The sequence below is a fragment of the Oryx dammah genome, unplaced genomic scaffold, assembly GCF_014754425.2.
Source record: "Oryx dammah isolate SB20612 unplaced genomic scaffold, SCBI_Odam_1.1 HiC_scaffold_29, whole genome shotgun sequence".
Lineage (NCBI taxonomy): Eukaryota > Metazoa > Chordata > Mammalia > Artiodactyla > Bovidae > Oryx > Oryx dammah.
This window is the reverse complement of record NW_024070213.1, coordinates 53,601,865-53,629,726: the sequence shown is the minus strand read 5'-3', so window position 1 is coordinate 53,629,726 and position 27,862 is coordinate 53,601,865. Positions and strand designations below refer to the sequence as shown.

At 41.6% G+C, this 27,862-nt stretch overlaps 1 protein-coding gene across 4 annotated transcripts in view; it reads left to right on the top strand.

The window, feature by feature from the left end:
* Positions 1-27,862, top strand: part of ANO4 (anoctamin 4) — a 356,708-nt gene that overhangs the window by 102,376 nt on the left and 226,470 nt on the right. For all 4 annotated transcript variants that reach the window (XM_040234899.1, XM_040234898.1, XM_040234897.1 and 1 more), the window contains exon 2: positions 22,318-22,509. In XM_040234899.1, the coding sequence (XP_040090833.1) occupies positions 22,455-22,509 (55 nt within the window). In that variant the 5' untranslated portion in view covers positions 22,318-22,454. The remainder of the gene's footprint in view (positions 1-22,317; positions 22,510-27,862) is intronic.

The window sequence follows — 27,862 nt, the reverse complement described above, 5'->3', positions numbered from 1 at the left end:
ATCACAGAGCTAGTCTAGACTTTATCCCTGAGCTCTGGATCAGGAAGTTTGTTCTTAACCACTATATTATACTGTGGAAAATAAATTCTATTATTGTAAGTCTGAAGTTAATTTTTAAAAGAAAAAATCACATATCATTGAATTCTCATTTCATATATTAATACAAAGAGCAGTTTTGAATCACTGTCTCCAGGCTTCAAAAATTTTTTAATACCTTGACCATGTTTCTCCCTAATGATATAATATTTCTGTGAGGTGAGTAGATTCAGGTCACTGCCAATAGATCTTCACACTACTGCCCTCATACAGGATCTCAGTGAAACATGCCAGTGTGTTTAGTGCAACTTGCAGTTAGGCCTAATGGCGCCCCACTCCAGCACTCTTGCCTGGAAAATCCCATGGGCGGAGGAGCCTGGTGGGCTGCAGTCCAGGGGATCGCTGAGGGTTGGACACGACTGAGCGACTTCACTGTGACTTTTCACTTTCATGCATTGGAGAAGGAAATGGCAGCCCACTCCAGTGTTCTTGCCTGGAGAATCCCAGGGACGGGGGCGCCTGGCGGGCTGCCGTCTATGGGATCGCACAGAGTCGGCCACGACTGAAGTGACTTAGCAACAGCAGCTGCAAGAATATCTGTTCTATCTAAGCTGTAAAGACAGTTATGTGACCGTTTGCCCTGAAATTTCCCTTTTTTTCCTCGCTATAGTTGTGCACACATCTACTCAGTGTACCCTTGACAGGGTCAGCTATTGTGGATAAGTATGCCTTTCCATCAGAGTTCATCTGCAGAACACACCTCAAGAATTGACTGGCTCTGCTTATCAAATTCTCCACTATTTAATAAACAAGATCGTAATATAAAATGGTTTTCATTTAGGTTTTTGTCATGAAACTGTGGCAGTCTGTTGTGATGGAAGGATTTCAGACCAGAATATCTGATCTTAGTTTTTGTTCTGATGCTAAGATTGTTCTGGGATCCTGGGTCAGTTGTTGAGCTATTCTGGACCTTGGTTTCCTCATCTGGTATTTGAAGATTTTGGACTAGGTCCACAGACTTTTCCCAACTCTAATGTTGTGTGCTTGTGCAGTTTTGCAATCCAATACAATTTTATAAAAAGGAGAAAAGCAGTTGTCATGGCAACTGTTATTTAATACACTAGGCTGTTTCTTTTATTGTCAACTTACTGAGGTGTAATTAACAAAATAGTAATTTAAAGTGTACTCCATGATGATTTGATATATGTATGTATACAGATTATGAAAGGATTCCTACCATCGAGTTAATCACTAACTCACAGATTCAAATTTGTTTTTTTGTTTGTTTCTTGATGAGAACACTTCTACTTTCCTAGTAAATTTTAATGCTATAATACAGTATAGCATACTCACCATGTTTTACATTACAGCCTCAGACCTTATTCATCTTAGAACTGAAAATTTACCACCTCACCATATTTTCCCCAGCCCCTAACCTCCAGACAACCACAAATCTACTCTGCTTCTAAGAATTGGGTATTTTTAGATTATACATCTAAGTGAGATCATATGTATTTGCCTTACCGTCTGATTTATTTCACTTAGCATAATTCCTTTGAGGTTTGTACATCTCATGCATATAGCAGGATTTCCTGTTTTTAGCTAAATGATATTCCACTGTGTATATATACTGTATTTTCTTTCTCCATTCGTCCATCAGTGACACTGTCTTGGTTGTTTCCATGTCTTGGCTGTTGTGAATCACGCTGCAGTGAAAACAGAGATGCACCAGGTGTCTCTTTGGGAAAACATTTTGTTTCCTTTGGAAATGTACCCAGAAATGGGGTTGCTGGATCGTATAGCAGTTCTCTTTTTAATTTCTTGAGAAACCTCCGTATTGCTTTCCACAGTGGCTATACCAATTTACATTCCCACCAACAGCATATAGGAGTCTTTTCTTCTACATCCTCACCAGCATTTGTTATCTCTTGTTTATTTGACATTAGATATCCTAACGGGTATGAGATAATATCTCACTGTGGTTTTGATTTGCACTTCCCTGGTGATGTGTGAGGTTGAGTATCTTTTTATGGACTTTTTGGCCATTTGTATGTTTTCTTAGGAGAAATGTCTCTTCAGGTCCTTTGCTCACTTTTTAATTGAATTACTGCTTGTTTTTTGCTGTTGCGTTGTTCTTGTTGCATGAGTTCTTGTATACTCCATAACCAAAAAAAAGAAAAAAGAAGCCTGAGCACAGCATAGCCGAATCTCTGAGGCATCCATCCATCTGTGTACCTGAAAGTTAGTGGACTGAACTCCAGAGGAGGCAGCAGACTGGGGGGAGTGCTGGTGGAGCTAGTGGTGCCAGAGGTAGTGACAGCAGAGAGGTGACTGGCAGTGAGCCGATGCAACCTCTCCAGCAGAAGGTGGAGGGTGAGGTGATGAAGGTGTGTCTGCCTAGCCATGTGCGCTGCAGCTGGAGGGAGCAGCTGCTCTCTCTAAAGAGAGACTGCAGTGACTGGGGTTGGGGTAGGGAAAGTGGAGGGCAGTAGGCGGACAAGAAGGAACCGAAGGAAAGCATCTTCTGCTGTTTGCTCTAGGAGATAACTGCCCATGGACCTCTGGGGTTCCCTGACCTGAGGAGCACCCTACCAGGTTGTGGGCACACCCAAAGTCCCAAGTACTACGTGCACCCCTCTCCTGCTCTGCCAGCACCTCTTGCTTTGTTAATGCATTCTTTCCCTGAGTGCCCAGTCACTCAGTTGTGTCCAACTCTGCGACTCCAAGGACTGTAGCCCGCCAGGCTCCTCCGTCCGTAGAATTTTTCAGGCAAGAATACTGGAGTGGTTTGCAATTTCCTATCCTTTCCTTACCTTAGTGGTAAGGAAAGCAAAACTTGTGCTATAGTGCTACCCTCTAAAGAATGAAATGAAGGCACCTAACCACCAGCCTGTTGGACTGTTAGAACCAAAGTAAACAAAACCTTATCTAAGTAAGGAATGTGTCTGCTACTTCAAATGCAGCAGCAGGGGCACTTCTCCTCAAACACCATGAAAAATCATGGTAATGTGATGTCACAAAAAGAAAATGACAATTTTCTGGCAACTGAAACAAAAAATATAGAATATTGTGATATAACTGACAAGGAATTTAAAATAGCTGTTATGAAGAAGTTCAGTGAGCTATAGGAAAACTCAGAAAAGTGCTACAAATGGTTTCAGGGATAAAATTAGCAAATGGTAGAAGTACTTTACCAAAGACACTGAAATTCTAAAAAAGATCCATACAAATTCTGGAGCTGAAGAACTCAAATGAGATGGAAAATGCTTTATAATGCATTAGAAATAGAGCAGATCATAATTGAGGAGAGAATTAGAAGTTCCATGAAGGAAATATGGAGAAGGAAATGGCAACTCACTCCAGTATTCTTGCCTAGAGCATGCTGTGGACAGAGGAGCCTGGTGGGCTGCTGTCCACAGGGTTGCACAGAGTCGGACATGACTGAAGCGACTTAGCATGCATGCATGCACTGGAGAAGGGAATGGCAACCCACTCCAGGATCCTTGCCTGGAGAATCCCAGGGACAGAGGAGCCTGGTGGGCTGCCGTCTATGGGGTTGCACAGAGTCGGACACAACTGAAGTGACTTAGCAGCAGCAGCAGCAGCATGATGGAAATATAGCAATGATTCAGATGGAAGAGAGAAAACTAAGACTTAAAAGTGAAGAAAACCCTGTAAGAACTAACTCCAGTAAAAAAGCCAACATAAGTATAATGAGTATCCCAAAAGAAGAGGGAAAAATGGGGCAGAGTTTATTTATAGAAATAATACCCTAGAACTTCCCAAACCTAAAAAAGAAACTCTGTCTAGAAGTCCATAAAGCTAATAGAACACCTTATTATGTATCTCCAAGATACATTATATTAAAACTGTCAGAAGTCAAGGTAAAGGATTTTAAAGGTAGAAAGGAATAAAAGACAGTAACCCACAAAGGAACTCTCCGTTAAGCTATCAGCCAAAGTTCTACCTGGAGAAGGAAATGGCACCCCACTCCAGCATTCTTGCTTGGGAAATTTCACGGACAGAGGAGCCTGGGAGATTACAGTATATAGGGCTGCAAAAGAGTCGGACTCGACTTAGCGACCAAACAACAGAAACTCGACAGGCCAGGAGAGAGTGGAATAACATGTTCAAAATATTTAAATAAAAACTACAGCCGAGAACATTCTATCCAGCAAAATTATCCTTCAGATATGAAGGAGAGAGAAATCTTTCCCCAGACAAACAGAAGCTGAGGGATTTTCCAACATTAGAACTGCTTTACAAGAAATGTTGAACAGAGCTCTTCAAGCTGAAATAAAAACATGAAATCATCCAAAGCTCTGATTAAGCTGATAAGTAGAATTAGAACACTAACTCTTTTATATAAATAATATATTAAGCTTAAAAAATAATAGTGACTACTACTACTTAGTAATTAAATTACAGAATCAAAAATATAAAAAGGGAAGTATAAAAGATGGAACCCTTATAGGGGAATGAAGATAAATTGCTATGCCCAGAAAAAGGACTATTTTATCTATAAGACATTTTATGTAAACCTCATGGTAACCCCAAAGTGTAAGTCTAAAGACACAAAATATTTAAAAAGGTGAGGTGGGAGAGAATCACCATAGAAAACCACCAACTTATAAAGGTACCCAGAAACAGAAGGAAAAAGAAATAATGGAGAGAGAAACAGGAGGCAAAAGATAAAATGGCAGTAGTAAATCCTTACATATAATCACACTAAGTGTAAATGGATTGAACTGACCAATTTAAAAGCACCAGAAAGGCTGGATAGATTAATAAAAGAAAGACCCAACAATATTCTGCCCATAGGAAACTCATTTTAGAAACACACATAAGCTAAAAGTAAAATGTTGGAAGATAACATTCCAAGCAAACTAATGGAAAGAAGCTAGCATAGCCATACCTCTATTGGACAAAATAGACTTCAAGCCTAAAAGGGTTACAAGACAAAGGGGTTTGGGGAGTCTCTGCCTTGGATGGGAGCCTTAAAAGTTGGGGCACTAGGTGTGTGGTCCAAACCCTTCACTCTTCAGGGAGTGACTGAGAGTTGAGGGTTCCCTGCTGATTGTATGGTGCTCTGCCTGGTATGGGATATACGGTGTGAATGTGTCTCAGTCTTTCCCACCTGTTTTGATGTGATATTTTCTCTTTTGCCCAGTATATAGGAGTCACTCAGCTAGTTTCTGGATCCCTCTTAGAGGGACTTGCTCCCTGTGTAGCTGTACATTTAGTGACTCTGTTGGAGGAAGGAAATTGGGGAGCCTCCAGTGTTGCTACCTTAGGCCCACTTCTTCTCTGTTTCTTTCCTTTTTAAAATTAATTTTCTTTTTATTGAAGGATAATTGCTTTACAGAATTTTATTGTTTTTTGTCAAACCTCAACATGAATCAGCCATAAGTATACATCCCTTTTGAACCTCCCTCCCATTTCCCTCCCTATCCAAACCCTCTAAGTTGATACAGAGCCCCTGTGGAGTTTCCTGAGTCATTCAGTAAATTCCCATTGGCTATCTATTTTACATATGGTAATGTAAGTTTCCATGTTACTCTTTCCATACATCTCACCATCTTCTCCCCTTTCCCCATGTCCATAAGTCTGTTCTCTATGTCTATTTCTCCACTGCTGCTCTGTAAGTAAATTCTTCAGTACCATTGTTCCAGGTTCCGTATATATGCTTTAGAATACAATATTTATCTTTCTCTTTCTGACTTACTTCACTCTGTATAATAGGTTCTAGGTTTATCCACCTCACTAGAACTGACTCAAATGTGTTCCTTTTTAGGGCTGAATAATCTTCCACTGTGTATATGTACCATGACTTCTTTATCCATTCATCTGTCAATGGACATTTAGGTTGCTTCCATGTTCTAGCTATTGTAAATAGTGCTGCAATGAACAATGGGATACATGTGTCTTTTTCAACCCTGGTTTCCTCAGGGTATATGACTAGGAGTGAGATTGCTGGGTCATACGGTGGTTTTATTCCTAGTTTTTTTAAGGAATCTCCATAGTGGCTATATCAATTTACATTCCCACCAACAGTGCAAGAGCATTCCCTTTTCTCCACACCCCCTCCAGCAGTTATTGTTTGTAGACTTTTTGATGATGACAGGTGTGAGGTGATATCGCATTGTAGTTTTGATTTGCATTTCTCTAATAATGAGTGATGTTGAGCATCTTTTCATGTGTGTGTTAGCCACCTGTATGTTTTCTATGGAGAAATGTCTGTTTAGGTCTTTTTCCCACTTTTTGATTGGGTTGTTTGTTTTTCTGGTACTGAGTTGTATGAGCTGCTTATGTATTTTGGAAATTAATCCTTTGTCAGTTGTTTCATTTGCTATTGTTTTCTCCCATTCTGAGTGTTGTCTTTTTACCTAACTTATAGTTTTCTTTGCTGTGCAAAAGCTTTTAAGTTTAATCAGGTCCCACTTGTTTACTTTTGTTTTTATTTCCATTACTGTAGGAGGTGGGTCATAGAGGATCTTGCTTTGATTTATGTCATTGAGTGTTCTGCTGGTGTTTTCCACTAAGAGTTATAGGATTATAACTCTTCAAAAAATGGGCATAGAAGGAATCTACCTTAACATAGTAAAAGCCATATATGATAAGCCTATAGCAAACATTATTCTCAATGGTGAAAAACTGAAAGCATTCCCTCTAAGATCAGGAACAAGACAAAGGTGTCCACTTTCACCACTGTTATTCAACATAGTTCTGGAAGTCGTAGCTACAGCAATCAGAAGAAAAAGAAATAAAAGGAATCCAGGTTAGAAAAGAAGCAGTAAAGCTTTCACTGTTTGCAGATGACATGGTACTGTATATAGAAAACCCTAAAGATTGTATCAGAAAATTACTAATCAGTGAACTTAGCAAAGTTGCAGTATACAATATCAATACACAGAAATCACTTTCATTTCTATATACTAACAATGAAAGATCAGAAAGAGAAATTAAGGAACCATCCCATTCACCTTTGCAACAAAAATAGTTAAATATCTAGAAATAAACTTTCCCAAGGAGACAAAAGAACTGTATACAGAAAATTATAAGACACTGATTTTGAACTGTGGTGTTGGAGAAGATTCTTGAGAGTCCCTTGGACTGCAAGGAGATCCAACCAGTCCATTTTGAAGGAGATCAGCCCTGCAATTTCTTTGGAAGGAATGATGCTAAAGCTGAAACTCCAGTACTTCGGCCACCTCATGTGAAGAGTTGACTCATTGGAAACGACTCTGATGCTGGGAGGGATTGGGGGCAGGAGGAGAAGGGGATGACAGAGGATGAGATGGCTGGATGGCATCACTGACTCGATGGACGTGAGTCTGGGTGAACTCCAGGAGTTGGTGATGGACAGGGAGGCCTGGCGTGCTGCGATTCATGGGGTCGCAAAGAGTCGGACACGACTGAGCAACTGAACTGAATGAAAGAAATCAAAGATGACATAAACAGATGGAGAGATATTCCATATTTCTGGGTAGGAAGAATCAATATTGTGAACATGACTATACTACCAAATGCAATCTACAGATTCAAAGTGATCCCTATCAAATTACCAATGGCATTTTTCAGGGAACTAGAACAAAAAATTTCACAATTCATATGGAAACACAAAAGACCCCAAATAGCCAAAGCAGTCTTGAGAAAGAAGAATGGAGCTGGAGGAATCAACCTTCCTGACTTGAGATTATACTACAAAGCTACAGTCATTGAGATAGTATGGTACTGACACAAAAACAGAAATATAGACCAATGGAACAAGATAGAAAGCCCAAATATAAGCCCATGCACCTACGGGTAAAGTAATGCTCAGAATTCTCCAAGCCAGGCTTCAGCAATACGTGAACCGTGAACTTCCTGATGTTCAAGCTGGTTTTGGAAAAGGCAGAGGAACCAGAGATCAGATTGCCAACATCCAATGGGTCATCAAAAAAGCAAGAGAGTTCCAGAAAAACATCTATTTCTGCTTTATTGACTATGCCAAAGCCTTAGACTGTGTGGATCACAATAAACTGTGGAAAATTCTGAAAGAGATGGGAATACCAGACCACCTGACCTGCCTCTTGCTTCCTGACCTGCATATAGGTTTCTCAACAGGTAAAACTGGACATGGAACAACAGACTGGTTCCAAATAGGAAAAGGAGTACATCAAGGCTGTATATTGTCACCTTGCTTATTTAACTTCTATGCAGAGTACATCATGAGAAATGCTGGGCTAGAAGAAGCACAAGCTGGAATCAAGATTGCTGGGAGAAATATCAATAACCACAGATATGCAGATGATACCACCCTTTTGGCAGAAAGTGAAGAGGAACTAAAGAGCCTCTTGATGAAAGTGAAAGAGGAGAGTGAAAAGGTTGGCTTAAAGCTCAACATTCAGAAAACGAAGATCACGGCATCTGGTCCCATCACTTCATGGGAGATAGATGGAGAAACAGTGGAAACAGTGTCAGATTTTATTTTTCTGGGCTCCAAAAATCACTGCAGGTGGTGATTGCAGCCATGAAATTAAAAGACACTTACTCCTTGGAAGAAAAGCTATGACCAACCTAGACAGCATATTAAAAAGCAGAGACATTACTTTGCCAACAAAGGTCCGTCTGTCAAGGCTATGGTTTTTCCAGTGGTCATGTATGGATGTGAGAGTTAGACTATAAAGAAAGCTGAGTGCCCCCAAATTGATGCTTTTGAACTGTAGTGTTTGAGAAGACTCTTGCGAGTTCTTTGGACTGCAAAGAGATCCAACCAGTCCATCCTAAAGCAGATCAGTCCTTAGTGTTCATGGGAAGGACTGATATTGAAGCTGAAACTCCAATACTTTGGCCACCTGATGCAAAGAGCTGACTCGTTTGAAAAGACCCTGATGCCAGGAAAGATGGGGGGCAGGAGGAGAAGGGGATGACAGAGGATGAGATGGTTGGATGGCATCACCGACTCAATGGACATGGGTTTGGGTGGACTCTGGGAGTTGGTGATGGACAGGGAGGCCTGGCGTGCTGCCGTTCATGGGGTCACAGTTGGACACGACTGAGTGACTGAACTGAGCGACCTCTGGATACCTTATTTTTGACAAATGAGGCAAGAATATACAATGGGCCAAAGACAGCCTCTTCAATAAATGGTGCTGTGGAAGCTGGACAGCTACATGTAGAAGAACAAAATTAGAACACTTCCTAACACCATACACAAAGATAAAATAGATTAAAGATCTAAATGTAAGGCCAGAAACTATAAAATTCTTCTGTTTCTTAATCAGCCTGTTTTCCCTTAAAGAAATCAGCCTCTATTGTTATGTAGACCCAAAGGTCTCCTCAGTTCCCAGTTACATCATTCAGTGAATAAAACCAGTTACTTAACTTTCTTATGTCTAAGTTCCTGTATCCTTAAAATGGTATTGATAATAGTGCCTCATAATGTAGAACATTTATCATCAGGCAAGTTACATGGTGATAAAAATATTAATAATATAATACTAATTCTGAAAATAATAAAAATAGTTAGCATTTATTGAGTATATACTCTGTCAGGCAGTGTTATATGTATTAACTCAAATAATCCTCAAAACACTCCAAGGGTAGATGTTACTCTTATCCCCCCATTGGGTCATGTCCAAATTCTCACAGCCAGAAAGGAGTAGAACCAGAATACAGGCCAACCTAGGTAGACAGACTGTAGAACCTACACTCTTAACCACTAATCACATTCTCAATAGTAAGATTATTAATATATTGCTGTAAATAATCAATATTTTTTAATGGAATTCAGTATGTGCCCACAACTGCTGTATTCTGTGAGGTAGATAGTACTGTTATCCCCATTTTATATAGGAAACTGAGGCCCCTAGAAGCTAATTAAGAACACAGTTGGTCATGGCATAGGCAGGATTTGAACCCAGGCAGTTTGCACCCTAAATCTGTGTTCTTTGCCACAGTGCCTCAATGTGAGCTATTATTACCATTGCACTCAATTCAGGCCAGTTTCCATGAATAACACAATACAATTATTATTAAATATTATTTAATAATATAGTTATATATTAGATGTAATATTATGGAGAGATGTAATATGGTGTCTATCTACTGGAGCATATAAGGCTTTTTGTGGTCTATTGGAACTGTGTTTATGCTCTTCCTGTTGTTACCTATAACCCCCCAAAACAGGTTCCCGGCTTCCACATTAGTTTGGAAAAACACCAAGCAGGTAGAGGAGTTATTTTGCCATGCCTCACCAAATAAAAGAGGAAGGAAGTGCAAAAGTCTATGAACATTCAAGCTGTTAAGGTTTGAAATTTCAAGCAGATTACTGTGTTTAAAACATTTAAGAAGATAGTTTGTGTCAGTAAGTCATACCTGAGCAGTGTTTTCCAAATATCTTAGTGGTGTTGATCTAAGACAGGGGTAGGCAAACTTCTGTAAAGAGCCAGATAGTAAGTATTTCTTCTTTGAGAGTCAAACTGCTCTTTGTCACAACTGCTCAACTCTGTTGTTGTAGTACAAAAACAGTCAGGTGATGTGTAAACATATCTGTGGCTGAGTTGCAATAAAACTTTCTTTACAAAAACTGGTGATTGGTCAGATTTGGCCCATGAACCATAGTTTGCTGATCCTTAATCTAAGAGAGATGTCAGAGGATGAGATGGCTGGATGGCATCACTGATGCAATGGACATGAACTTGGGCAAACTTCAGGAAATGGTGAGGGACAGTGAGGCCTGGCATGCTGCAGTCAATGGGGTTGCAAAGAATTGGACACAACTGGGTGACTGAAAAACAATCTAAGAGAGAGTTTGCCCACTACAGCAGGTATTTAATGCTAGTGAATTTGGAAATCAGCAGCCACTAGGAGACATATACTTAAAAACAATGTTAATGCTGTGTTTACTTCCCCCTTCCTTATTTTCTGTAAAACCTGACCTTGCTGTCATCCCACATTTACTGAATAAGGTACTTGTAAACCATGGTTAGCTAAGGCTTACGATATTCACATTGCTATGAAAGTATACATACCTGATTCCAGTCACTTGATTCATTAATATACTGAGGCTTGGCTTTAGGGACAGGCTTTCAAGGGCTTCCCTTGTAGCTCAGTTGGTAAAGAATTTGCCTTCAATCAGGAGACCTGGATTCAATCCCTGGGTCAGGAAGATCCCCTGGAGAGGGGGATCCAGTATTCTTGCCTGGAGAATCCCATGGACAGAGGAGCCTGGCAGGCTACAGTCCATGGGGTCACAAGAGTCGGACACAACTTAGCGACTAAATCATCACCACCAACAATGATGACCAAACAAGTTTTGAAAGACCATACAGAATGAGAATAGTGAATATGCCTTGTTTTGAGCAAATCATTTTGCTAAATATTTTGGCACAGGGGTAACTTATTTCAAACAAATATTTACTTAAGAAAAATGGTTAAAGTTTTTTTTTTTTTTTAACAATATTTAGGCCATTTCAAAAGGGCATTAAAATACAGGTGTGTTTTTTTTTTTTTTTGCCAGAAGCTTTCATTAATTATTAGCTCTATCAGAAATGTACTTGTTAGCATCAAAATTAGTTGAGATCAACTTTATAACTTAATCATATAAGTAACCTTCATTATTCCTTTGAAATTATCATTAAATTCCATTTAAAAGTTACATTTCAAAGTCTTGTGTAATTTATTTATTTTTGTCTTTTTTTTGTCTTGTATAATTTAATGACATTTTGTTGCTGTTTTTTTGTTAACATCTATCAAAGAGTCTTTAGAAGCACATCATATGGCTGAAAATCTAACTGCACCGTTATTAACATCGAGCTGTAATCAGTTAATGATGAGTGGGCCGCATTCTCGAGTAGGCTTTGATAAATTCTTTGACCTCTTTGCATTAGCATTTGTTTCTTGGTCAGTTAAATTAAGTATTGATGAAGGAAATTCAGGCAGGGCTAGCTTCCCCGTCTCCCTCCTTCCCTGGCCCCTCAGTGCCTTGCCCTGGATGTTGGGGAGCTTGTGCTGACTAGGGGATTGCCCATTGTCTGTGGCCGTGGCCAGGGGTGGGCTGACGTGGGTGGGTCTTAGAATCATTATCAAGAATATTCATCAGACTGGGGAGAGATGGGAAGCTGAATGAGTGTTCTATTGCTGTGGTGATAATTACCATATACTTTGGCTTAAAATTACACAAATTTATAATCTTAAAGTTCTGCAAGTTAGAGGTCAGATACAGGTCTCATGTGGCTAGAATTGAATTGTTAGCGGAGCTGTGCTCCATCTTGTGACTCTGGCGGAGAATCTGTGTCCTTGACTTTCCCAGCTTCTAGAGCTGCCACATTCCATGGCCCCTTCAATGAGCCAGTGGCACGCGTCTCTCTGACTCCAGTCACAAAAGCTTGTCTGCTTGTAAGGACTTCTGTGATTAAATTGTGCCCTCCTGGATAACCCAGGGTAATTTCCGCCAGAGTCCTCATTCGTATCTGTAAAGACCCTTTTGCCGCATGTAGCAAGGTCTTCACAGGTTTTGGGGATTAGGACTTGGATGTTTTTGGGGGAACCATTATTGTGTCTGCCACAGGATTTGCATTCAGAGCATTGGATTTACTGTCTGCACTGCCTGTGTTCTTCTCACTCTTTAGCTTCTTGCATTTTGGCATCCATTTCTGTCTCAGTCCATGTGAATGCTTTCTTTTCTCGGTTCTCCCTTGCTTCGGCCTTCCTTGAGCATGTCATTCTCTTGTTTCCCTTCTCTTGCTGCATGCAGCATTGCTGGGAAGGCTAGCTGGGTTGCCTGGGTTAAAATTCTGGCTGTGCCACTTACTTGTAACCTTTGGTCAATTACTCACTATTTCTATACCTCAATTTTCTCTTCTGTCACATGGGGATAAAGAATGTGCATGTATTAATACCATGTATGATTGACACAATGCTTAAAGGAGGTAATGTTTATTACTCTTAGAACAATATCTGGTACATAGTTAACCCTCAGCCAGTGCTGACTATTGTTGCTGTTATTTTGGGTTATTCTCCCTCTAGAAGTTCCCTCCAGGTTTTACCTGTGATCTCTCCTCTAGAAGTTGCAGACTCTCTCAGAGCTTCACTATTCATTCACCTCTAGCAAAGAACTCCAGCCGGAAGCGTGTCCAAACTCCACACCTTTATTCCCGGCAGTGCTGAGTGAACATTTTATTTCAATGTCTCAGGGAGCCAGAGACCCAGTATATCCAAAGCTGAACCCATTTTGTTGCCTGCATCTTGCCTATCAAAATATCCCATCCATGTTTTTATTTCTTTTACTATCTTCAGATCCAAAGTTAATCTTGATTCTTTCCTCTCACTTCTAAACATTAAAAAGGTTATCCAACTGTACAGAATCTGCTCTCAGTCTGTCTCTTCAATCTGTTTGTGTCCCTCCTGCCACTACTCTGATCCAGGCCTCTATGACTCTTATCAGTAATCTGTTGCACAGGATGAAATCGAGGAGTCTTCTTAAATCCCTGTTCTGGTGATGTACCCCCCACCTTGCTCACACACCATCAGTGATCCCTCATTGTCTTAGAATGAAGATTATACTCTTTAGTACAATGTTCAAGGTGCAAATTCTCTAAAATTTAATCCATACAAAAGGTATCATGATCATTACATTCAGTCTAATCAGCCAGTGTTAATGGTCATATATATTACATATGCTTGAGACTGGACGCCTTTTCATTGCCTGAATTGACTCTGTCCTTTCATGCCCTCATGACTTTGCTCCCAGGAATGCTCTTTCCCTCCATCTCTGCCTTTTAGAAACTTGCCCAGCAATCCAGGCTGGGTGACAATACCACCCTCCTTGTGAAGCCTTCTGTAACAGCCCTTTTCTTAACTTTCCAAGTCAACCCATGGACCGAATTCAGCCCATCACCTGTTTTTTTTTTAAGTGAAGTTTTATTGGAACTCAGCTACACATTCACTTACACATCATCTGTGGCTGCTTTGGGGCTACCATGGTAGAAATGAGTAGTTGCAACAGGAACCATACGGCCTGCAAATCCCCCAAATTTTTTTATCTGTTTCTACTGGAAAAGGGTGCTGAGCCTGCTTTCCTCTTCAAGTATACATATTCTGAGCTTACCTCCCTTATGGACCTTTCACATCTTGCTACTATCAGAGTTGATTCTGCGTAACTTTTCCCCTTGTGATAGCATCCTCTTACAGACATAGATTCAGCCTTCATCATCCTTATTTTTGTCCTTGGGCCTGATAATTAAGGCTCACTAGTTGTTGATAGAAATAAATTGTAATGTAAAAAATTCTTTTTAACTAAATTTTAATCACTTGCCAAATGACTAAAATCTTACATAAAACACTGTTCCCTCTAGGGGTTAATGCTTATCATTTGATGTTACTGATCGTAAACCATCATGTGTTTCACTTCTAGAAGCTTTTTTTTTTTGACTGCCAAGATAAAGTTGAGTCCAGTGATTTTATGAAATAGTACTCTTATACTATTTAAGTTGCTTGATTGGTAATATTTAATAAGTGGTTCCACTGAAATTTGGGATTTCAGTGTATATGTTTGCACCAAGTGTGGGTTTCTCCATGTGAGGTACGTACCTGGTTTCTACTTAGCTATTTTTGTCACCTATCCCTAACTCTGTATACCTGGAGTGTGATAACATTTAACCATATCATTATGAAAAATATGAAATAATTAAAGTCCTTTAGGAGAAGGCAGAGGTGATTTACTGGCTTCTTAGAGATAATTGAAGATTTTAAAAGAACTCTTTTCCAAGATATAAATTTCAAACTGCATATTTCCAAATGCTTATATCCATCTTTTCACTCCTTAAATATCACCTGTAACAGTTTTCGGATGAGTTTTATATCTATTTGGGTGGGGGGCGGGGATGGGGCTGGAGGTAGAGAATACCTTGTGCGTAAGTGTGTGAAACACAAGGAAAACCCTTGAACTTCCACAAAATGACAAGACATTCATAGTCATTCTCTCATTGTTTCTCTGAGTTAAAATATGATTTAGGATAAGTTAAATATCACAGGATGAGGTGAAATGAGAAATTCAGAGTGTTAACCTTAAGAGTAGTGGGGAAGAAAAACTGACCCCAAATGAGACAGTCTTGGGGAATAAAAATGAAGGATAGCAATCATGAAGTTTTTGAGAACCTTCCAAAGAAGTTTTCAGTGATGCTACTGAGTTACGAGAATGTAGAACCTTTAACTGTTAAAACTGAGGGAGATGGATTTGCACAACACTGTCATCAAAATTCAGGTAAAAACAGCATTTGAATTAATGAGCAGATTTTAGTAAAAGGACTTTCTGTGTTGCAAAGAGCAGTTGGGTTGAGGACATTAATAAGAGGCAGTAAAGCGCCCAGGGTCTACCAACAGTGGGAAGCCTTTGTGTTTACTTGCTCAGTCATGTCTGATTCTTTAAGACCCCATGGACTGTAGCCCACAAGGCTCCTCTGTCCATGGGATTTCCCAGGCAAAAATATTGGAGTGGGTTGCCATTTCCTCCTCCAGGGGATCGTCCTGACCCAGGCATTGAACCTACATCTCCTGTATCTCCTGTATCACAGGTATATTCTTTACCTGCTGAACCATCTGGGGAAGTCTTTACAGTGTCTAAAGAGGCAAGGATAGCATGAGAGCCCAGCAGAGTTGGAGCCATGGGAAAGGGACCACCTGACAGGTGCAGGTCGCCCTGGGCCCTCAGAAGTCCTGAGACAGAGAGCAGGGAAGAAGTAACTCAGCCATCACCATCTGAGCACATTTTATGTCTATGTTTTCATCATGTCTGCTAACATTGCCTTGGCTGAAGCAGATCATGATGACCAGGTCCAAAATGAACCGAACAGGGAATGCACTTCCTTTTTCACTGGAAAGCACTGATGGGCCATATGGCAGAGAAAAATTACGAAGAATTGGGGTTAGTCATCTACTGTGTCACTGTAGTTTCAATAAAGTCCTTCTAGAAGAATTCTGTAGCAAGGGGGGGAAAGGAGACTCTAAATCAGTCGTAAATCTGTCCCATAGGAGAGAAAAAAATTACCAAAAAGGCTATAAAGAATCTAGAAGTGGGTTTGCAGGAGAGAAACCCTGGTAATTTATCCCTAGCACTTTAATTAACACTTGAATGTTGTTTCAGGCTCTTATCTTTTCTGATTCTCTAAGTTCTTTGTATAGACACTGAACCAAAAGTTAAGTCTGGATAGTGTCATATCTAGTCTTTAGCATTTTGGTCTCCTTTCAAAGTGCTTGAATGCCAAGGTAATGTGGCTTTAGACAGACAACTGTCACAATATTACAAATAACAGCAACTTGGCAGGAAGTCCTTCCTGGTTTTGATGTGTTGGTACTGCCAGGGTTGTGAATATACAGATGCCAACCCATCAAATAGTCTGTTCCAATGAAGGAAGATCAAATAGGAGTAGACATGTTGTGGATGGTGTGATGGAGGAAGGCTGGGCTGCAGCAAGTCCTGTCATCAGGCCTCTGGAGATGGATTTGTTCTCTACCTTAGTAGTTAAATCTGAGAAATAGAGAAAACTAGAAATAATAATCCCTTTTCACGGATTATTTTTTAATTAGGAATAGTTGAGTCATATTTAGCTTATGGTGATATTCAAAACATGGTTTTTTGGTGTCTTGAAACATAGTTGATCTAAGAAATGACAAGGAGAGTGATGCAACACATTGGCGCTGTTGCTGCAAGTTGTAAAACATTGACAGAGCTCCAGATGTTCCTGTGGCATAGAGCGCCTCTGAATCACAGGAATGACATTTAGATGAAAGCAAATCACTTCTACATAGGTACCCTTCTATCGCACAATGTGGCCAGAGCTAGTGCAGTTTGGGAGTAAGCCGGAAACAAAGAGCATGGAAGAATTGTATTTTATTGAGCAAAATACTTAAGTTTCAGTTAGAATTTTTGAAAACAAAGAAAATATACAAGGAACTTAGAAGGAATCTAAGCTTTGCTTTATCAGGACATTAAACACTTGCTGTGTTCTGTGGATAGACCTGTTGAATTTCCCAAGAGCAGACTCAAGCATGGTGGGAAAGATGGCTTGAAATTTAGGAGACAGAGCAAAGTAAGACTCACTTGGAAGATGACCACACATAGGTGACAGCTGGAGACACAGAATGTGTGAGAAGATGGAGAGAAAGAGAAGACCTACATCAGAACCTTGGGAAATCCTCACTGTGATTATGGCTCCCAAATATACAGCCATGTCCTAATCCCCAGAACCTGTGAATGTGACATTTGGAAAGACTTTGCAGATGGGATCTTGTTTGCTGATGAGTTTGCTGCTAAGCATCTTGAGATGAAGAGATTAGCCTGTATTTTCCAAGTGGGCCCAAAGTGCCATCACATGCATCCTTAAAAGGATGAGCGGTGGAGGGAGATAGACACGAGCGCCGAGGAGGAGGTGATATGACAGTAAAGACAGACATCACAGTGATGTGCTCACAAGGCAGAGAACACCAAGGACAGCTGGCATCTGTGAGATGCTGAAAGAGGCAAGGAATAGATTTCTTCTCACAGCTATGAGAAACACCTTAATTTCAGGCTTTTAGTCTATAGGACTGTAACATAAATTTCTGTTGTTTCAACCCACCACAGTTACTGTAATTTGCTACAGTAGCCCCAGGAAGTGAGTACCCCCACCTCCGGGAACAAGGAGGGAAAGAGAACTTAGAGTTAGGAGTTCAGTTCAGTTCAGTCGCTTAGTCGTATCGGACTCTTCATGACACCATGGACTGCAGCACGCCAGGCCTCCCTGTCCATCACCAACTCCCGGAGCCTACTCAAACTCATCTCCATTGAGTAGGTGATGCCATCCAATCATCTCATCCTCTGTCGTCCCCTTCTCCTCCTGCCCTCAATCTTTCCCAGCATCAGGATCTTTCAAATGAATCAGCTGTTCGCATCAGGTGGCCAAAGTATTGGAGTTTCAGCTTCAGCATCAGTCCTTCTAATGAATACTCAGGACTGATCTGCTTTAGGATGGACTGGTTGGATCTCCTTGCAGTCCAAGGGACTCTCAAGAGTCTTCTCCAACACCACAGTTCAAAAGCATCAATTCTTGGGCACTCAGCTTTCTTTATAGTCCAACTCTCACATCCATACATGACCAATGGAAAAAACATAGCCTTGATGAGATGGACCTTTGTTGGCAAAGTAATGTCTCTGCTTTTGAATATGCTGTCTAGGTTGGTCATAACTTTCCTTCCAAGGAGTAAGCGTCTTTTAATTTCATGGCTGTAGTCACCATCTGCAGTGATTTTGGAGCCCAGAAAAATAAAGTCTGCCACTGTTTCCACTGTTTCCCCATCTATTTCCCATGAAGTGATGGGACCGGATACCATGATCTTCGTTTTCTGAATGTTGAGTTTTAAGCCAACTTTTTCACTCTCTTCTTTCACTTTCATCAAGAGGCTCTTTAGTTCTTCACTTTCTGCCATAAGGGTGGTGTCATCTGTATATCTGAGGTTATTGATATTTCTCCCGGCAGTCTTGATTCCAGTTTATGCTTCATCCAGCCCATCATTTTGCATGATGACCCATTCCATGTTTTAGCTATTGTAAATAGTCCAGTACTCACATTTTAACCACACACCATACACTTGTCATCCTTAAAGGTTTGTGTTTCTCAAAGTTCTGACTTAAGATCTTTTTCAAATAAGATAGATGGTAGGTCTCAAGAGGAAAAGTCATGTTTAAAAGATATTTGGGGGTAGAAGGGAAGGAAGATGAGAGATTTGATATCCCCTGGGCTCCATCTTTTCAGCTGAGCGGGAGAGAAGTGATGCTGAAATTGAAGGAAGCAGCCAAGCCTCAGGCCTGAAGTTGTCTAGGGAAGAGGATGAGGGTGTAATGAAACCAGAAGCACTACATTAAAAACCGGTCACACAGCTGAACATGTCATTTGCTTGACCAGTTCTTGACTCGGTGCTGTGCCTGTGCCTCTGCAGTCTTTGCACCATGCAGGACCCAGTGTGCAGAGTGAGAAGGAGCTGAAGAAGGGGAATTGTCACCTCCGCCTCTGTATGGAAGGTACTTGGGAACTGAGGAGAGAGTCAGAAGTAGAGAGTGGAGGCTTAGAGACTGTGGAGCTGGTGGAAGAAGTGGGTCATCTGCCTGTCAGCAGGTGACTGGGAGTACAAGGCCATGGTGTGATCAAAACTGATGGCAAGTTTAAAGAGACCGGAGTGCAGACTTGGGCCAGAGGAGCTGGAAGGGCTTCTAGAGGAAGAGGCAGTTTCTTACTGCTGAAGGTGTTGGGTAACTGGTCAGGAACCAGGGAGACATTTCAGATGGATGAGAAAGGGGGGAACAGATGGTTTCATAAGAGTTTGTGTCTAAAGGAGTGTCAGCACACTCTCCTTTCCAACCCTGCCTCATTAAATTATTCAGAACCACTACTGACTTCATACAGTTCACCCTTGGATTGATATCTCATTCATCAGGCTACATGCTAAAGTGGAAAAGATCAGAGTTCAGATTCTTTGCCCACTTGTTGGGTGGCCTTTCGTGAGTAGCTTCACTTCTTGGGCCTCAAGTTTCAAAGGTAGAAATGTATACTGTCTTTTAGGGTTGTGATGAGACCTTATTGGGATAATGATCAATACTGAGCTTGTTTAATAGATAATCAACTTCTTTTCTTCCAAAGAAGTTAAGAACAAGATGGATGATGCACTTTATTTCCTGACAGTTCCTTTCTGAAGATGTGACTGCTGGGTGTGTGTGTGTGTCTGTGTGTGTGTGTGTCTGTGTCTGTGTGTCTGTGTCTGTGTGTGTCTGTGTGTGTGTGTCTGTTAGTCACCCAGTCGTGTCTGCCTCTTTGTGACCCCATGGACTGCAGCCCCCCAGGCTCCTCTGTCCATGGGATTCTCCAGGCAAGAATTCTGGAGTGGGTTGCCATTCCCTTCTCCGCGTGACTGCTAAGTCTCCTGTAAATGTTAGCTTTCTGTAAGCCTGGAGTGTATTTGCTGTCTTGTGTACTGTTTGTTTATACATCTCTCCTTCATTGACTCAGCCACTGTATGAGGATAGCGCTGATGGTCCAGTCTCTGTACCTCTGAGAATTCCTAATTCATGGAGGACCCAGATGGCTTTGCTCAGATATCAAGGGTTTTGCCCCAGTTACCCTATAAAATACCCATCTTCCTCATAGCCACTTTTTCCTGGTAGTACTTGTGAATTCTTTTTTATTTTTAACCTTTTCCCCATCATCTGCATTATTAGATTTTTTAATCAGGAATTCAACAACTTCAAGTATCTCTGCTGTTTATTTCTACTGTGTAATTTTTCTTCGCATTTCTGTCATTTTGTGTTTCCTTGAGGGGTTGTTAGATAAGAGCTAGAAGTGCCATGCTGACTCACCATTCTGGTTCCTTCAGCCCAATAATCTTTGGAAAAGGGACAAGAAAATATGGTCCTGGGAGAGCCATCTACTGCAGACTGAGACTGTTGTGTACTGTCTGCTGTTGACGTACAGTGTCTCTCCCAGCCCTTCATCTGTCACCTGAAAATCCATCTGCGTTCTTCAGGAGTCTTTTTTAATACTTATTTTAATGAATGTATTTGGCTGCCATGGGTCTTAGTTGTGGCATGTGGGATCCTGAGGCTTCATTGCGGTATGAGACTCTTTTAGTTGCTTCATGAGGGATCTGCTCCCCCAACTAGGGATGGAACCTGGGGCCCCTGCCCTGGGAGCGCAGAGTCTTAGCCACCAGATCACCATGGGAGTCCCGCTTCTGGAGTCTTTCTGGGTCTGCAGACATTTGTCTTGCTCCTGTCTGGAAATGTGGAGCATATCACGGTGGGAGGGAGTGTGGGGATGCCAGGTGGCTGCTGTCGTGATAGTCCTGCTCGGAGGAAGGCTCACACTTGCCCAGGCAGCTGTGCATCAGAGCAGGGCATGCAGTGGGAGGGGAAGGCTGCCAGGCTGTCTCCCGAGCGGCCACCCAGCCTGGCAGGCTTTTCCAGGGTGAATCTCCCAACAACAAGGTTTCAGCCTCAGAGCACTGCAGGCTTAGTTACAGTTCATGGGGCAGAGCATCCTGTTTGTCAGGAGGTAGATGCATGGACACCCAGAATACCAGCTGTTAATCTACACAGGGGACCCTGTCTTCCAGGGAGATGGGAACACGCGTGTGATTACGGTCTCCTTGCCCTGGAAGCCAAATCCTAATCTGCAGTTTGTCTGTGAGCATTGTCAGAGTAAGGGCAGTTAAGTGGATAAAGGAGAGAAAATCTATGTGTCAGTCCTGTCTGCCTGTGCATTTGGAAATCTTGAACTCTGGGGCTGTTGCCTGGATGGGCACTGCCCAGGTTTGTCTCCCTTAGACGTTTTATGTATTTTTTTGCATTGTTATTGTTTTTTCCTTGGCTGACTAAACCTTATTCTGATTTGAGTTACCCTTTCTTAAAATTCATTAGAATTTACAGATTGGCCCAGGTTATATCCTCCTCTCCTCCTTGGAGAAATTTAAAAATGACTCTGCATACCTCTGTTATAGCCCAGATTGCTCAGAATTTTAAAATATAATTTATGTGTATCAGCATATATAATTCATATCAATATAATTGATGTAAGTTAATGTAATCCAATATTATTTTTGATGAAATTGACATGAAGTCTGGAATTTGCCTCAAACTACTCTGGCACCTAAAAAGCAAACCAACAACAAAGGGAATGAAATAGGTGAAGATTGGAAAGTTTTTTCAGCCTTTTGGAAAGATCTTTATTTATTGAAACTGGATGGTGTGTGCACGGGGTCCATCATACTATTCCTTTTACTTTTAGTGTGTCTGAAAATTTCCCAGATAAAATACCTCTAAATATGTACATCATTCTAAGGTTATCAGAGGTATAAATCTGAGTTCAGTCTGTATTCTGACTTATACATGAATACTTTGAAAACAATTATTTGATTTTTATTGAAATTCCGGATATCACAACAATTTCTAATCCTCATTGCCCCTGACAACAGCATGCCAATTATCTGCATATTTTTCAGGACTCAGGAATAATTCTGATGTTTAACTTTATTGTATCTGTGTATAAAACTCTTGTCACAATAACTGAAGATGTCCATTTTTGACTGAAACAACATTCAGTTATTTATGTAATCTGAAAATCAGTCACTACCACAATTTTAGTATTACTACCATCCCTTAAGAATGTGAAACAGTTACTGAATGCTTTCTGGATTTTATGCCAGAAAATAATTTGGTGTTTTAGCTATTCTGAGCCGACTTCTTCAATATCATGGTGCTATTTCTCATTCCAGGTTTAAGTTTATCTATTCATGGGGCTGAAAAGCGTTTGCAAATCCAACAACGGCGAAGTGTGGCAAGCCACCCAGGGTCACGTCGCCTGCCCGTGGTCAGGCATTCCTCACTTCCACCAGGCAGAAGGTCAGTAAAAATGGAGACGAGCTCTTCTGGAATCACTAATGGGAGAACCAAAGTCTTCCACCCAGGTAATGCATGGGGAAGGGTCAACAGGGACCTGGGTTAGCAGCAACCTGACCACCAGTGCTATATTTTTGTCATCTAATTCTGCCACGCTTCCAGATAAGCTTACTTTTTAAAAGAGTCTTGGGTTTTTTCCCTCCTTCTTTTCACTTCCATCAGTGGTAAATGTCACCAAGACCAATAGGAGGGAAGAGGGCTTGAAGTATCAGAAAAGGTTAAGGCAACATTCCACTTACTGTGGTAGAATATAAGTGAAAATTCCAGTGAATACACTTGCTCAGTTCAGAAAAGTTTACTGTAGAATAAAACAGTACAGAGATTTGGCCAGTTTCTTGATACTTTGCTCTAAGACAGCCCAGGGAAAATGTCAAGGTGAAAATGCCCACTTCGAAGCCTCAGGTATGTGGCTTGACTCGCTCATGTTTCTTTCTCAGGTGAAGGGAGACAACTAGAGTCATGTGAATTTTCAAGGCCCTGGGAAGTACCTGTGATTTCTTAAAAATGATTAAATGAGTCAATATCAAAGTTGGTATTTACAACCTCAAGTATTTGGGTGAAAGGCTCATTTAAGTATTCATTCATCAGGCAATACATTTCTTGAGTGCCTGCTATATGCCAGGCTTTGTTTTGAAAACTGAGGAAAAACAAGTGAACACTATTTCTGACTTATGGAAATAGCACATTGTGAGGAAATTCCAAAGTCACGTGTTTTAAGTCTCCCCCAGTCCTGATTCCTGTGTGTAATATGCTTTCAGCTGGCCAGCCAGTCTCAGCTAAAGTCATTTCCTTCTCTCGCCATGTCATCTTCTTTCTCTCAGCGGATACCCTGGCTTCCTACCCTCACTGAGAAACCCACGGGCCATGGTGCCTGAGACTACAGGTCCCTGCATCTCCAAATATACCTCTGTCTCCTCCCATCCTTCACTTCTCTCCTCTGGTGGTCGGGAGGTGACGGTCTCCCACTGTCCTTGACTGAGCTTTCAGCTGTGTCCTTCACCAGTGGCCTTCACCACCCCTCCTCTCCTGGACCTTGATCTGTCTCCTCAGTTTGTGAAGAAGGCTGAAGCTTCTCATTTTAATCATCTTCATTTGACTCTGCATCCTTTTCTCACTTCCGCCACTTCTTCTGGTCCCTCCAAAGCCAGATTTCTGAAAGAGTAACCTACCTTTGTTTGCTCGGGTTCCCAGCCACTTGTCAACCCAATGCAGCCTGGTTTCTGCCTCATCCACACGACCATGGCTCTTCTTATTGACCCGCTTTCACCACAGTTTGATGGGTGGCAGACTCTCCTGACATACCCAACCAGAGTGGACCACCACTTCTGCCCAAAGCATATTGCCTGACTTCCGTGGCAACCTGCTTTCTCCATTTTCCTATCACTTCTCTCACAGGTAACTCTGATGGTTTCCCAACCTCTAGCATCTCTCTTGTCCTCTTGCCTCTTGTCGTAGTACATGCTTCACACCAAATGCAGAATGACTCATCTTCACCCGTGAACATGCCATTCATCTTGCTTGTCCTACTCATTCCAGGGTAAAGGCCAACACTCTCAGTATGTTAGGAACAAATGCCCACCGTAATCCAGGCCCTAGTGCTCCTCATCCATTTTTGCTCCTTTCTGTCTTAAACTTTACACTGTAATGTATCAGCCAAGGTTCAACCAGAAAAGCAGAGCCAGAGGAAGATTTATACTAGAGTTTTACTAAAAATCGACTTACATGATTATGAGGGCTATCTAAGCAGGTCTGAAATCCATAGGACAGACTGTTGAAGGGCAGACTGAAGGCCTTGAGCACAGCGGAGGATGCTGTCCACAGGTACAATTTCTTCTTTAGGGAAGCCTCAGCTCTGCTTTTAAGACCTTTTGCCTGATTGAATGAGCACCCCTCCCTCATTGTGGGATAATCTCCCTTATTTAAAGGTAACTGATGATGGGCTTTAAATCACCTTCACAGCAGCATCTGGATTGCTGTTCACCAATAACTGGCAACTCTAGTCTAGCCAAGTTAACACATCAACCAGGCCTTGAGGTCTGATCAGACTTTCTTTCAGCTCTCCAGACATATCATGGCTGAGTCATGACTCTCCACCCTTGCTCATGCTGGTCTCTCTAGGATACCCTGATTTTGTTCCATAATCTTGAATATTTTGAAATGGTCTATCTCTCCACCATAAGATCTTTAAAGTCATGGATTCTGGAATATTTATTTTTGTATCTCCAATAAATAATTTTTAGGGTAGGACTGAACTGACCCTTCATTAGCTGGTTTTCAGACTATGACTATAGAGTTCCTTAAAAATTTTTCTGGCTTTTTAAAAGTATAATTGACTGATTATAATCGCTTTCTAATTGCTCTGTCAACCTTACAGCAAATGTTTTATTGAGGGCCTGTTTGGTTGCCAGACACTCTTTAGGTACTTAGAATACATCAGTGAATGAAACAAAGATCCCTGTTCTTGGAGAGTTTACATACTATACAGGGGAGATAAATGATATATAAACATAGTAAATAGTGTTTAGGAAGAAGATAAATATTATGGATAAAAGAAAAAGGAGGGGTAGCAGGTGGTGGGGGGTTGCATTTTACAGTTGTAATAAGGTGGTCCTCAATGTGTAGGGCACATTGTGGAGAAAGATGTGTGATCAAGGGCTAGAAGGCAAGAGAGCCATGTCGATAGGCAGGTTCATTCCAGCCCAGGGGTAGCCAGGAGACAGGCCCTAGGATAGGAGTGAGTCTGGCAGTCTGAGGAAAAGCACTGAGACCCCTGAGCCTGGAGTGAGAAGCACATATCAGCTCAGTGAGGTCAGATGGAGCAGGGCCTTGCAGAGCATGTAAGAACTTTGACCCCTGTGTGAAATGGGAGCTCTTAAAGGGTTGTGAACAGAAGAATCCTATAAGCAGACATATTTAACAGGATCACTTTGGCTGTTATTTGAGAATAGACCACTGGGGTAGAGGGTAAATGGAGGAAGATCAGATAGGAGGCCGCCTTTAACAATCCAGTCAAGACATGATGGCTCTTACTAAGGGCAGCGGAAGTGGTGGTGAGAATTTGGATCCTGGATGTATTTTAAAGTTGGGCCAACAGAATTTCAATAGATTAAATGTGGAATAAGAGAGAAAGGAGAGCTAAGTACAACTTTATGGTTTTTGACCTGAGTAAATGGGATTGGTATCAATTGATATGGAGAAAGCTGAAGGGAAAGCAGAATTTAGGATTTGAGGGCAAAAGTGGGGTCAAAATCAAAAGTCTGTGGGCAACTGAAGAGACCACATGGATGGTGAGATAAACATAGTTGGAGTTTGAGAGACTGAGGTTTAAAGCCATGGTAGGAAGAGAGATGACCGGATGGAGAAGGGGGAGAGGATTAAGGGCTGAAATCTGTTGCACCCCAGTAGAAAAGGTCTCAACATGAACCACCAGCAAAGAAGGCAGAGAAAGAAAAAGAAAGCTGGCCAGCAAGACTGGAGATAAACCAGAAATTATGTGTCTTGGAAATTAAGACAGTCTTACATGAAGATAGGAGTGATTATCTAAGTTAAATGTTGCTGAAAGTCAAGTCAGGTGAGGAATGAGAATTGGCCTCTGATTTTAGTAAAGTGGAAATGGATGGTGATTTTGAGAAGAGCAATTTTGGTGAAGTGGTGGGGATTAAACCCTGATTAATGTAGTTTTCATAGAGAACGAAAGCATATGAATCAGATACTGAGAATATATACAACTTTTTAAAAGTAGTTTTGCTGTGAAGGGTCATGAAGAAATAGGGCAGCAGCTGGGGGAGAAGAGAGGCCAAAAGAGTTTCTTTTCAAAATAGCAATCTCCAGCGGATCATTCGCGGCACTGGGGAGATGGAGGAGTTTGTGATGTGAACAGCCGTGAGGGAAAGGAGAGCTGTTCGCACAACAGAATCATGAAGAGTTTATCTGTTATAACAAATGGGACGAGAGAGTGTGTGGATGCTGGCAATGTGAGGAGGGTCTGAGAAGTTCTTTTCCCCTGCTTCTGGGCTTCCCTGGTGGCTCCGATGGTAAAGCGTCTGTCTGCAGTGCAGGAGACCTGGGTTCGATCCCTGGATTGGGAAGATCCCCTGGAGAAGGGAATGGCAGCCCACTCCAGTATTCTTGCCTGGAGTGACTCCACTTTCACTTTTCCCCTGTTTAGTTTTATCTGGAATCTGGGAAGGAAGGTCATAACTGAGAATGAGAAAGAAGTGAGATGGATTGAGAGGATGGTATGATGGTGTAGACAGTGGAATAGGGTTGCCCGCCCACTTGAAAAGGCTATTTGAGGTTCATGGTCATGAAACTCAACTAGGACTAGTTACCATAGTTGTGTGTTTTCCTTTCACTTTATTCAGCTACTTGAGTGAAAACATAGAACATATATGAGTGAGTGAGCGAAGTCGCTCAGTCGTGTCCGACTCTTTGCGACCCCATGGACTGTAGCCTATCAGGCCCCTCTGTCCATGGGATTTTCCAGGCAAGAACATTGGAGTGGGGTGCCATTTCCTTCTCCAGAGGATCTTCCTGACCCAGGGATTGAACCTGGGTCTCCCACATTGTAGGCAGAGGCTTTTACTGTCTGAGCCACCAGGGAAGAGCCAAACCTATGTAGAGTTGTCTTTAGTTCAGGATTGTGATTTTGCCAAGGAATTGGGAAAAGACAAGGAGAATCAGAGGTGCATTAGAGAGAATAATGATAACAACTGATCATGTAAGGTTGGTACAGAAGGGAGTGAAGACACCCAGGGGCATGAGTTTCAGTGGATAGTTGACAGGATCACTTTGTTGGAGGTCCCAGAGGGGTTGAAGGGGTGTTGAGGTTAAGTTAGGGGAAGAAGAGCTGAAAAGATAAGAGGGGGTAATCAGAGAGTAGAATGCAGGGCACTGATATTAAGGAGGGCATTGCTGTTATTAGTAATGGCGAGGTCAAGGCTAGGGTATGATGTTAGTGTAATATGATGGAGGGCAAGATCAGTGGAGAAAATAATTCTCAGGGAATGAGAGGCAAAGGTTTGAGAAAGCTCATCTGCATAGACATTGAAATTGAACAGTTTTGGGAGAGTGACAAAGAGCCAGGAGTTAACCTCATCAGGACATAAGGAAATATGATCTGGAAGGCGGCAGGTGGGTGCAGTGATGGTGGAGAAAAGGTGATATAATAAAACAACCTCAGAGTCAAGGCTGGGGATCTTTAGGGAAGAGGGAAGAACAGTGGTCTAAAGGTGGCATTGAGGACTCAAGGAAGATACTTCCCTTCTCCAGATTCTTTGGTGGCAGGGCTGTGGGATAAAAATAATACCATAGGAAAGAGCCTATGGGAAGCAGTGACCTCTGGGAGGAGCCAGCCTTTCC